Source organism: Emys orbicularis, chromosome 5 (genome assembly GCF_028017835.1).
Source record: "Emys orbicularis isolate rEmyOrb1 chromosome 5, rEmyOrb1.hap1, whole genome shotgun sequence".
Lineage (NCBI taxonomy): Eukaryota > Metazoa > Chordata > Testudines > Emydidae > Emys > Emys orbicularis.
Window position 1 is genome coordinate 18,331,915 of NC_088687.1, and position 12,344 is coordinate 18,344,258.

Here is a 12,344-nt window from a genome sequence, read left to right on the forward strand (position 1 = left end):
TAAGGCTCAGAAAAGCCAAAGATGATTTTCACTCACTGGACTTTTGTCACTAGTTTTATTTTTATCTTGAGGTCTTTGTGAGAGTGACTTGGGAAGTCAGCTGTAATGATGGTTGTTGGAGGGAGAAGGTAGGAAGTGGACCTGATTTAGGTATTAGAGTGCCTTTGTTATAGGACCTGGTTCCTTCATGTGCAAATGGGCTGGGACAAAAACCTTAGACCCAAAACTCCCCTGAACATTGGATCTCAGGTCAGGATACAAATTACAGCTCAGGTTCATGTCTGCTCAAGCGGTCATGAGATATGAAGGTCAGTTAAAAGTCTGATGGCAAAGAATGGCTGTTAACAAGGTTACCTGTCCCATGGTCAAGCATAAATTCTAGAGCCACCGTTTTCAAGAGTGGGTATTTAAAGTGAGGCACTTGAAGGGACTGAAATACCATAAGTGGTCTGATTTTCATTGGTCCTGAGCATCCATTGTCTGAACATCTCTGAAAATCAGGCCACTTATTAGGTGCCTAACTATAAATTTGGGCTCCTAACTTTGGGCCCCCACGTTTGAAGAGATTAGTCTGTGCTCTCATCTATAGCAGTGTGTTAAGCAAAAACCTTTCAGCAGAGCAGCCTCTTCTTTCTTCCCACTCTTGGCACGACATGGAAGGCAATACAGCATACGCCATCCAAAGCAGCAAGTGTTTCAGGAAGGGCAATAGGATCATCACTGTCAGCTGCAGCAGCTTTCTTTTCAGCAGAAGAAGAGAGCAGACAGACAGCTGGGGGTTTCTGTGAAACATCCAGAATGAGGCAATAACAAAGAGAGTGTACTTTTCACCATTATTGATGAAGAATGCAGTAAGTCCAAGAAGACAACTACGTAGGTCCACATTTTGTGAACTGAGAAGCTTTTGTGGCCAGAGTTGGTAGACATCCACTGCCCTGTAGATCAGCTGCCAACTTCTGAGAGACTGTATGGTGTGAATAAGTAGTACTGCTGAGGGAGACTGGGCCACAGAACCAAAGAACCTGCCTCAAATCTGTAAATGAAGAAAATTTCATCATCCTAAACTTGTATCTGGAGACTTCCAGGACTGCACATAAATAACTCCTTTCGACCTTCGTTCCAGCAGAGAATTAAAGAACAAAGAGACACTGGAAAAACTCAGCTAGACTATTGTCCCCAGACTATAGTAAAGTGAGACTAAGTGACATTTGTATGGGAATGTTAATGTAACAGTAACCACTGGAGTCCTGATTCCTGTCATGTGACAAGGGTATTAGTTTTTTATAACATTAACCCATATCAGGTGACTGGGACCAGGAAATACAGACAAGTCTCGTTCCAGCATTCCTGTCTGTCACACCTTTATTACATAATATCAGAAGAAAACTAAAGCTTTGGTGAAAATGAAGCATATGAAGTCACCTGAACCTCAGTCTGGCTGAGAACTAGTGGAGATAGTTGCAGTGCTTCCAAACCTGTCAGGAAGCAAATAGCATTGCAGAGAAACCGCAGAGGCTGAAATCCTCCATAATGCTAAAAGGGGCAGGTCCAGAGGCACTGGAATTTTACATTACACTCCAGTGGGAGCAGGACGAGGCCTGAGGAGTGCTAGACAAAGTCATTTACAAACGACAAGAATGTCACTTGGGAAAGGCACATATTCTTTACCAAATGAAACTATCGATCACGATGTTAGAGGCCTACATAATAAAGCTAGTTGTGGGTTAGCCAACAACCAGCTCAAAGCAATGTTAGTGCAAGAAATTAACTTGGCTTTTCATAGACCAGTGGATATTTGCAGGGCTAGTGAAAAATGTGCTTCCCCAAATGAAAGTGTTAGTGAGCTGCGAAGGAGCTGAAGTGCATCTAATTAAAAAATGCATAATGACAGAATAGAAGGGCAAATAAAACAGCAGAGACCAGAACTGTTTGTAACAAATACAGAGGCAATCACAACGTGATATGTAAACGTGTCAGACACGAGGAGTGTGGCGTCATACATGTAATAGCAGGAAACATTAGCACACATTTGAAGTAAATACAAGAGTAAAATACATACACGAACATACAGCTAGAAGACAAAGCCCTGAGGAAGATGCAGACCAGATGTCTTTGTTGGGTCTCTTAAAAAGCTTGCAAAGCAAGGTTTTCTAACAGGTTGGTTTGTGACATAGGAAATAAATGAACTAAATTGAAATTCCAGACAGATAGATGCAGCTGAGTGCAAGGTAATCAGAGCAAAAGATTAGTGACTGCCTGATGTTAAGTTCAAAACCAGCTTGTTTCATACAGTAGGCACAAAATAAACCCATGCGGAGTCACAATGGCACAGCTCAGTAAGAATGGATATCACTCAGGAGGATTTGACATAGTGAAAGAAAGGAGCTGAGGAACAGGCGTGTGAAGTAAATAGGACTCAGCTATTGCCCCATTTCTGAAGCAAAAAAGCGATTCAACCTTACAAGAGCTTGAGAAAGTAACTCTAGCGGGATGGGCAAGGTCAAGAGAAACAGCTCAGGTACCTCCAAGCATAAAAGTCTACTGGGACTATAGAGATAAAATTGCTGCATCTGATAGGATTTGTGCAAGAGACATCATGCCACAATAGCACACAGCGTGAAGTAGAATCCACAGGGCCCGTGGAGATGTGTTTATACTGAGATATTAGACATGGTGGGATGCTGTAGCTCCTCCGATGCTACCTGCTGTCCCTGAAGCCAACATAGGGCAATGGCCAGCAGTCATGGCAACCACGATAATAGTCCTGTCACTGGCTTGCTGGCTCTTTAAGGAGAGTAGGGCTCAGCATGGCCTGTGACTGATCAGCTATCCCTCCACCCCAGACATTTGATCCTGATTGGATAGGGATCAAAAGGCCCTGTCCAGTTATCAGTCCCAGCTGGAAAGTGGTCATGCAATGCCTACAAAGGGTTGAGAGAGCTCAGCTGGATGGCAGGGAGTTGTAGAAGGGTGGCTGGTTCCTCTGGGTAGGCCCTGGAGAAGGGACTCCCAAGCATGCCTGGGGAAAGACTAAGGAGGGCTGCATGAGGGAGGCTGGCTCCTGTGACGGGCTCTGGAAGAAGGGAAATTCCCCGAGTGGGGAGAAGCCCTGAGTCACTGCTCTGTAGGAGAATGGGGAAGAGCTGAGAGCTGAGCCAGGAGGAGAAGTAGACCCTTCTGTTTATGTTGCACATGGGGCTAGTGTCTACGTTTGTTACCAGCGCCTCACCAGTGGTGCTGAGGGAGACCACTGCCGGGGGTGTGTGTGGCTGAGGCAGGGTGAGTAGTGCAGTGGCAAGTAGGGTGACCGGATGTCCCGATTTTATAGGGACAGTCCTGATTTTTGGGTCTTTTTCTTATATAGGCTTCTATTACCCCCCACCCCCGTCCCGATTTTTCACACTTGCTTGTCTGGTCACCCTAGTGGCAAGCCACATGTGGGTGCTGTGGAGGCTGACCCTGCCACAGGCCCCTACAGCTGAAGTGAATTAGAACAGCCCTCAAGGTAGTATAACTTACACTGGGTGACCTGGATGGTGCCATTGTGACTAAATAGGGGTGCAAAGGCAGCGCAAAGCCACTTTTAGGCACCCCACTTATCTGGATTTGCACTGTCCGCTCCTCAGCCATCACTGATGACTGAGGCCAACGTATCCAAGTGGGAAATCTGCCGGAACACAGGAAGCAGAATTCAAAAGAACCACAACAATCCTGATCACTCGGATCCGAGGTGGACGCAGGTCTACAGCAATTAAGTGGGGAAGATTTCCTCTGAATAGTGGCCAGCTGTTGCATTGATTTTTTGTTGATTGTTCATTGATTCAACTTAAAAGTGGAGCTGTTGTTCAACACACCAAGCAGCAATGTCATGACACTTCGCAGGGCTGCTATGCATCAGTGGAGTAGCAGAAAACAGCCAGTGCTCATACAGGGAGCGAGGGCAGTATGATCAAATCAAACATATCCTAAACTGCTTTAAACAACAGCTCTGCTGTGCTCTTTGAATTGGGAGGAGAGATTAAGATTAGCACGATCTAGTTTAGAGAACAGGATGAATAAGAGAGGTATACAAAATAATGAATGGTCTAGATAGAGGTCCGTAGGGTGCTGTGATTCACCCTCTCTCATAATGCAAGAAGTAGAAGGTGGCCAATCCAAATGAAAGGAAACAGGCTGAAAACTGATAAAAGGAAATGGCTTTCATTCATAAAGTATAACTTAACCTGTGAGACTCAATGCCACAAGATGTTATTGAAGCTGACAGATTATTTATATTAGTAATAAGATTTACAGTTACACTAAAGAAATAAATGTAAGTGATGCTGTGTTGCCTAGTGGATAATGCACTGTACTAGGATTCAGGAGACCTGAGTTCTAGTCCCAGCTCTGCTACTTGCCTGCTGTGTGACCTGGAGCAGATCACTTCATATCCCTGGGCCTCAGTTTCTCCATCTGTGATATGGGGCTAATTATACCTGCTTTGTAAATCTGCTGTAGAAAACCACAACATGTTGTTGTTTTATTAACTAAGATAAAAATAAGCTTAAATGATATCATAAGCCAATCTCTAGTGGCCTGGTTTTAGGAAGAAACTTTATTATATGGGCATGGTAGCATGTAATTGTCCTCAGAAGCATTGGTACTGAGCACTTTCAGAGTGAGGATACTGGACTACATGGACCATCGCTCTGATCAGGTTTCCCTTGCACTGGATGGGTGTGTACAAATAAAGAGGTGATCACTGCAGCCCTGCTTTCGCACAGTACAGAAATAGATGGACATTTGGGTTTACTTGGAATTTTTAATAGCTGGCCTCTCTTCACATAAGAGACCCTTGACTGGCCTGAAGAGAACACTGCACAAAGACCGAAGGTCACACCTGACAACCTCATCCCTACCTGAAAAGCCATGGAGTTGGCCGCGGCCAGGAACATCCTCAAAGGCAGCTTGGCTTTGTAGGACCTGTGACTCCACAAACGATGTGCACCAGCTGTCACCCCCAGAGCCGTCATTAGGAAACACAAATATGCTGCAAGACAGAAGTATATATAAATAGTGCATGTCAAGTGTCTGTTTTTATTCTTTTCCTTGGTTAAAAAAAATTCCTTCTGCTGTCTAGTCAACCCTACAGGGAGATAGTGTCACCTAGTGGAGAGGGCACGGGACTGGGAGTCAGGACAACCTGCTGTGTGACCTGGGGCAAGTCATGTCACCTGTGTCTCTTCTCCCACCCTTTGTCCACAGAGACTGTAAGCTCTTCTGGTCAGGGAGCGTCCACACTGCCTAGCACAACAGGCTGACAACATTGGTTGGGACCTCCAGATGCTACTGTAATTTAAAGAAAAGTGGATTAATCTGATGCATTCTATACTGCACTAGAGAAACCATTAAGTTCCCTTCATTATGTTCTGTCAGAAGGGAGGCGGCCACTTTTTTGACGGGCACCACCCTCCACACGCTGTCCAGGTCTTTTGTTGAGTCTAATTTGTCAGCTAATTGAACAAGTGCCATTGACACCTCTGTAGATAAAGGTTCTATCAGAGTTCCCATTATACAACCCACTGTACTCAAAGCTTTATAACTTGGCAATCAAAATTCACTCTCTGCTGAAGCTGGACATTCAAGGACTCTTAGCTTGCAGGCAGTTTTTTCTCCCCCTTCAAAACTCTTCTGTGTGCATTTTCCACTTCTGGCCCAGACAGCAACAAAATGGTCAATTTTAAAGTTTGATTATTTTTTTTAAAGCATCTGAAACAAAAATTAACTTTTTCCTTTTTTTCCCTGGGGTAGGGGATTTTTTATTTGCCTCTGAGCCCTGTAAAACTCTCTCTTTTCTTATAATTTCCATTATGGAAGAGGCATATGGCATTTCCCCTCACACCTTTGGCTATTTCGATTATAAACTCTTTGGGCAGAGACTATCCACCTAGCACAATGGGGCCCTGATCTTTATTTTGGTCTCTAGAGGATACTGCCATACAAACAACAATAAAAGTAGGAATAAGGCAAGTGCTGAATAAAAATACATCCCTGCCCCTGCCAGTCCTGGAAGCAACAGACCAGCTTGCACACTTAACCATTAACATACTGCCTTAAATCACCACAGTACTCTTCCTTTCTCCCTGAGGGATCAGGCGTAAAGTTAGGCACATAAGTACAGTAGTCAGTGTTTACACACATACTTACCTGCTCAGCACCTAGCAGGCTTGAGCCATAAGCAGCTCAGGCACTATGAGTTATAGAAGAGCCCCAGCTCAGCATCTTTTCTTCCTTTTTATTTTTTGTTAATTTAAGTGTTGCATGTTGATTTCTCTGCCATTGTGAAGAGAAAGCTGCTGCGGTGTACAGTGTATACGCTAATGGACCACAGCAGCAGATTGGTTTTCCAGGTGACAAGAAAGATACAACAAATTTTCATCTGAAATGCCTAATTTCAAAGAGTTAATTTAATTTCCAAAAGCACAGTTGTACTCAGTTGAAGTCACTTTTGAATAAATGTGTGCAGTGACTATTTCAGACTTCCGAACCAGGAAAGGGCCCTTTCTGGGGTCAGTTTGATTCATTCACTCATTCGTCTCCTGATGCCATACGCTTTGATGATCTTGTTGTTATCCCCAGTATTTCTGAATTCATTTGTAACAAACACTGCATAGACTGGGTTGTTTTGTTTTACAACAAAAGAGAAAAGGCTGTGAGAATAATAATACAGCTGCACTGCTCATCTGCCGGGAGGAAGCTGGGGAAAAGGCTATTATATACAATCCATACAAATTGGACCAGTGTTCAAAAGCAAAATCCACTTAAACCTTCAAAATTCAAAACTACCCTACTATCTGGGGTGCCTATCAAATTAGAAAAATTCATTCTGTTATTTATCATATGTCAACCTGACAGAGCTTAGTATCCAAAAAAAGGAGAGCCTGGCACAAGTGTCTCTAAAAGGTGGCCTTCCAAATTGCCCCAAAATGCAAATTATGGGAACAAATGTGTAACGAACAGGACATATGGCATATCCAGTTTACATCATAAATAATAATATGTTGCGCAGGATCGTGTGGTCCTTGTATCATTGTGAAAAGATATTGGTCAAGGGTTTTTGGACATGGGTGTTTGGTTCAGCCCTTTCTACAAGAGAGACTAGTAATGGCATTTGGATCTAGATCCAAATTCTGAAATAAGAGCCATGGCCCTCCACATATCAAGATCAGTTGACTTGGTGTTTTTGTTTGGGCCCAACCTCTAGTATGTCATTAATGGGGGCAGAGGTATTGCTGAAAGCAGCAGCTGCTGAGACCTCCATCTAACACAAAGAAGGGTTCCAACAATTGCAGAGGATCAGATCATTTCTGTATCCAAGGGCAACATCTTAATGCTGCTCAGTTGTACAAAATTAGAATGAAAGATAACTGGGTTCAGAGGGAATAAATTCATTACAGTAAGGGAACATTGATTTTCCTTGTCAATTCACTATTTATTTCACATTCTGTCCTGGGTACTGGGGCGGGGAGAGGGAGGAGGAGACAGAGAGAGAGAGAGAAACAGAGAGACTAGGCCAGATTTTCAACTGGTGTGTATTGAAGTAGTTCCATTTAAATCAAACGGTTTGCACCAGCTGGAAATCTGGCCCTTAGACTTTATTTGACACAGGGGTAAACAGCAGCAGGGGCCCTGAAGAATGTATGTGATGCTGAAACGCCACCAAGAACATGAATTTTAAAGCTGAAAGAATGAGAACATAGTGCTTGTTTGTTGTTTTAATGTGGGAACGTGCTTGGGCACTGTCCATCTCTTTATACAGTGGCTTCCATTCGGATGGTCACCAAAATACTTTAAAAGCTATCAGCCTCATTCCTTTCCCAATTTACACCCAAGTGACTTCAGTAAGAGCCAATGGGTATAAATGAGAGAAAGATTTAGCCCTAACATTTTTCAGGAATTACTTTACCCACCACTGGAGTGCAATCATCTCTGGGGCAGAACGTGACATCTCTGTAGCAGTGACTAGCAGGTTGCACATCAGGGAAGGACAGGAAGTGGCCAATGTAGTATCCAACTGAAACTCTAGGGGGCATTCTTAGGTAGTTTCACAGGCAGGGATTTAGCCAGGACCCCAGACTCCTTTAAGATGTGCCATGGGATCTTTAGTAGTCACAAATGGGCAGGACTTCACTTTGACAACTCAGATGACAGATAGATTAAAGAAAAAAAAAAGTGCATTAAGGGCATGATCCGGACAGGTGCTCAGAGCCCATATCTCCCAGGGACATCTATGGTGGTTGAAGGCCGACAGCACCTCTCAAAGTTGCTCAGCACCTTCCAGGAACAGGCTGTGGCAGAGTCCAGTCCTGGGCCAGCTGAACCAATTGGAGATTTCCTATTGGCTTGACTGGGACCGGGATTTGTCCCTACACAAAGCAGCCCAGGGAAAAGCAGCCTTTTTCTTCTTTCTCCCTTTTCAAGCTCCACAAGGAGCTCTCCAATGTGTAACCCCCAACCTCCCATCCCCAGCGACTAGAACAGCTGACGAGAACTGAAGGGTGAGATGGAGGAACTATCTGTACTGGGGATACAGGTAGCGATATAGGTGTAGTAGCTATGATGGAGCAAATCCAGTCTTACACCTATACAGTGCATCTACCCTGTGGGATTTGCAGTGGGGCAGCTACACCAGCATAAATATTCCATACATAAGCCTGAGAGCTGAAATAGCCCAGCAAAAAGTCCCCAACAGCTCTGGGACCAGAGCAAAGCAAATCTTTTCAATCAAATGTATTTCACGGTGAGATTAGACGTGACACTTGTGGGAAATCAGGTCCTTGCAAATTTTACTTCACCACAGCCATCTCCTGATTTATAAATAGCTAATAAGTCATCGCAGATCTACAGTGAGAAGACTCTAATCCCCAGCTTTCCTCTGCAGAATAAATTACAAACTCAATTTCAATTAGTTCACCAACTATTTGATTTTAAATGAACTACCTAAAATAATCAGAGTTGCCATAGTAATTACATGAGGAGATAGCGGCCATTTATATTCCTGGCTCGTTTTCAGAGCGCGACTGTCCTGACATATAAAAGAATTACATTTAGAGCAAACCCCTCCTACTAGCAATTCCCCTATATTCCAGAAGCTCCCTTCTGGATTTGTAATTGACAAGATCACATAAGCAGCAGCTAACAGTAAGGTCATATGCTTGAGTAAGCAGGGCCGGCGCAACCCATAGGCGGCCTAGGCAGTCGCCTAGGGCACTACAATTTGGGGGGGCGGCAACCGCGGCGGTATTTCGGCGGTGGGACCTTCCGCTGCCTCTGTGGGGGGCGGCATTTCGGGGCGGGACCTTCCGCCACCTAGGCGGCAGAAAAGCTGGCGGCGCTCCTGTGAGTAGGAAAAGAGCTGGCCACTCCCAAAAACACCTGGAATCAAATGATCACCAAAACATTAATGCTGCAATCATTTTATTTTAATGGATCTGTTAGTGCCTGGCACATGGTTTAGCTCAGAATGCTGGCAATGAGCTACCTAAAATAATCATAGTTGCAAGGTGGCCTTTCATGTTTATTTAACTGAGTTAACTTCCGAAATGTCCTGTGCTGATTTACAAAGCAAAGCAAAATATTTTTATATATAGCCCACAAGAATGTGCAAAGTGGAGAAAGTGAGCGAGCACAGCCGGATTTACTGATACTAGGTTAAACTGGCATTTTGAGTTTAATCTAATATGAGAAAATCCAGTGGTGTGCTCTCTCGCTCTCTCTGCGCTTCACACATTATCACAGGTCATCCCCAGCATTGGAGATTCTGGAATCAGAGCACGGATGACAATTTTATAGACGGTGCATAAAACACGAGAGCCCAGCTGGGCTGGCTCTTCCACAGCTGGACTGGCACTGCAGTGCTTGGAGCAGTAAAACAGAATAGGTGATTGCGGTGGAGGGGGCAGCTTGTCACCAAATGAAGATGATGGGGAACAGGCAATAGCAAGTGGCCATAAACACGCTTTGGGCCATCCTCTCTCCTGCCTCTGGGAAAAAACCCCCCCATGTACAGAAGGGAGGATTTATTTTAAAAAGATGCACAACTTCCAGGCAGAGCCCTTTCCAACACACTGTGCTAATTGGGAGGGAGGGCTAGGAGTGGCACTGAATAAGCTGGGAGCATTGCCTGTGAAACAAGCAGAGGTCAATGATCCCGGAGGTTTGCAGAGGACAAGCCAATGAATCTTGGGCCACCACTACTCCAGGCCCTGCTGCCAGGGCCAGCCTGCACTAGGCAGCCTCCCTACTTACCATGCTTGTGTAACACTGACAGACGCTGGTCGTCAGCGGGATCAAACCTGGGACCTCCCGAGCTTAAGGCATGAGCCTCTACCGCATGAGCTAAAAGCCAGCTGGCTATTAGCTAAGGGTGTAGAGCAGATTCATTCATTCATATTCTCTCTCTCTCTCTTTCCCCTCCCCCCGCGCCCCCCAGATGGGACAGAACACCACACCTAGGTGGTGTGTGGGTTACACATGCACATCCCTCTCATGGTAAATGTGGAGAAAGCTGGGCTGGGGGGAGTGGAGTAACATCCCTGAAATCAGCAGTCACTTATGATGCGTATTGCACTGTAAATTATGCTGCCATATGAGAGGAACATAGGCACTGGGAGCTAGATTCTTCCGCACAGCTCAGCATCCCCAGTCGGGCCCGGCCAGAGGTTCGAAAAGCACTCCGCTCCCTTTAGACACCTAAATAAGTGGCTTGGCACGTTGGATGCTGAGCACTTGGAAATCTGGGCCTGTGTGGCTCTTCCATCATTCTTCATCCCGTCTGGCAGGCAGAGGGCAGGGACAGAGGTGGCTATGTAGAGGATGGAGAGGAGCTGGTGCTGTGAAGCTGCCTTTCCCCTCCAAAGGACCCCACCACCAACCCCATTTGTGTGGCACTTCTGTGCTTCCTCTCTACACTGAGCCCTTCACCCCAAACCACTTCATTCATCTACCTCCAACAAGACATTTCCTCTATCCACCAGCCTTCCAAGACCCCTCTCCTTCTCTCACATGCACTCTGCAGCACACTGCCCTTCTCGCCAGCTGGAGAAGGAAAGGAAGCAAAGAATATAAAGCCTTTCCTAAGATGAAGATACGGTCAACATGAGTTCGTGAAGCACTCCAAGGCATCAACAACACCACTTACTCCATGGGTGTGGGAGGTGATGAAACCTTCCCTTTCTGCAATCAACACCAGCTGCAGTCTCAAAGCCTCATATGAAAATCAGTGTTTTAAATTTGCCTTACATCCAGCCTGCTTTCTACTAGTGCTATGCAGATGACATCCTCATCCTGATCAACAAAAATGAGGACTGCGGAATTAACATACAGATTTGCAGAGATCGCCATTACTGCAGAGAATGGGGATGGGGGTGGGGAATAAAGAAACAAAGATCCAAGGCTCCCCTTCTGGAACACCTACGTTTCTCTGCAACTACTTGAGACGGGCAGTGCTTCAGATGAATGAACGTCAGTGAGCGCTCCATATCCCACCGTGTCCTCCTGGCTCTCCTCTCATGCACAGTCCATGTGGAATATCTGCTGTGGTAAGAGTTTGTTTTAAAGAGGTGACAGGCAGATTTGTTATAATTACCACTATCCGAGGACAACATCCAAGTCATGGCACCAAACAGATCCAGCCCTGGGGGATGAACCTGCCTCGGCATTTTGTTCCCTGTGTTTCACTGAGCTTCGGTCGGGCTTCATCTCTGTGTTTGAGCTCACTTTGGTGTTGCCAGGGTCATTTCTCACTTCAGAAGTGTTGGGCTGAGGTACAGGGGAGACTACTGAGCTACTTGGATCAAGGTAACTACTGCTCTGCTGGAGACTTCATCCCACTCGTGATTTCATCTCTCTCTTTGGGGGGGTGCAGAGTTACAGCAGGCCTGAATTATACCATCACAAGGGGGAATTTGTAACTAAGGGTACGTCTACACTTACCGGAGGGTCCGGCGGCAGGCAATCAATGTTCTGGGATCGACCCCGGAAGTGCTCGCCGTCGACGCCGGTACTCCAGCTCGGCGAGAGGAGTACGCGGCATCGACGGGGGAGCCTGCCTGCCGCGTCTGGACCCGCGGTAAGTTCGGACTAAGGTACTTCGAATTCAGCTACGTTATTAACGTAGCTGAATTTGCGTACCTTAGTCCGAAGTGGGGGCTTAGTGGGGACCAGGCCTAACAGCCACATTTTCTAGAGCAGCCACTGGTTTTGCATGCCCGGTGTGAAAACAACTGGTGTCAAGTTTTCAGAAGAAATGAAGACACGCAACTCCCACCAACTTCCTCAGCATCTCTGATTATCAGCTAAGGTGT

The 12,344-nt window shown here is 45.6% G+C and overlaps 1 protein-coding gene across 1 annotated transcript in view; it reads right to left on the reverse strand.

Moving 5' to 3' along the window:
* The window catches only part of SCD5 (stearoyl-CoA desaturase 5), a 66,221-nt gene that overhangs the window by 18,441 nt on the left and 35,436 nt on the right, over positions 1–12,344 (reverse strand). The window contains exon 2 of the mRNA XM_065405251.1: positions 4,899–5,029. Coding sequence (XP_065261323.1) covers positions 4,899–5,029 — 131 coding nt within the window. The remainder of the gene's footprint in view (positions 1–4,898; positions 5,030–12,344) is intronic.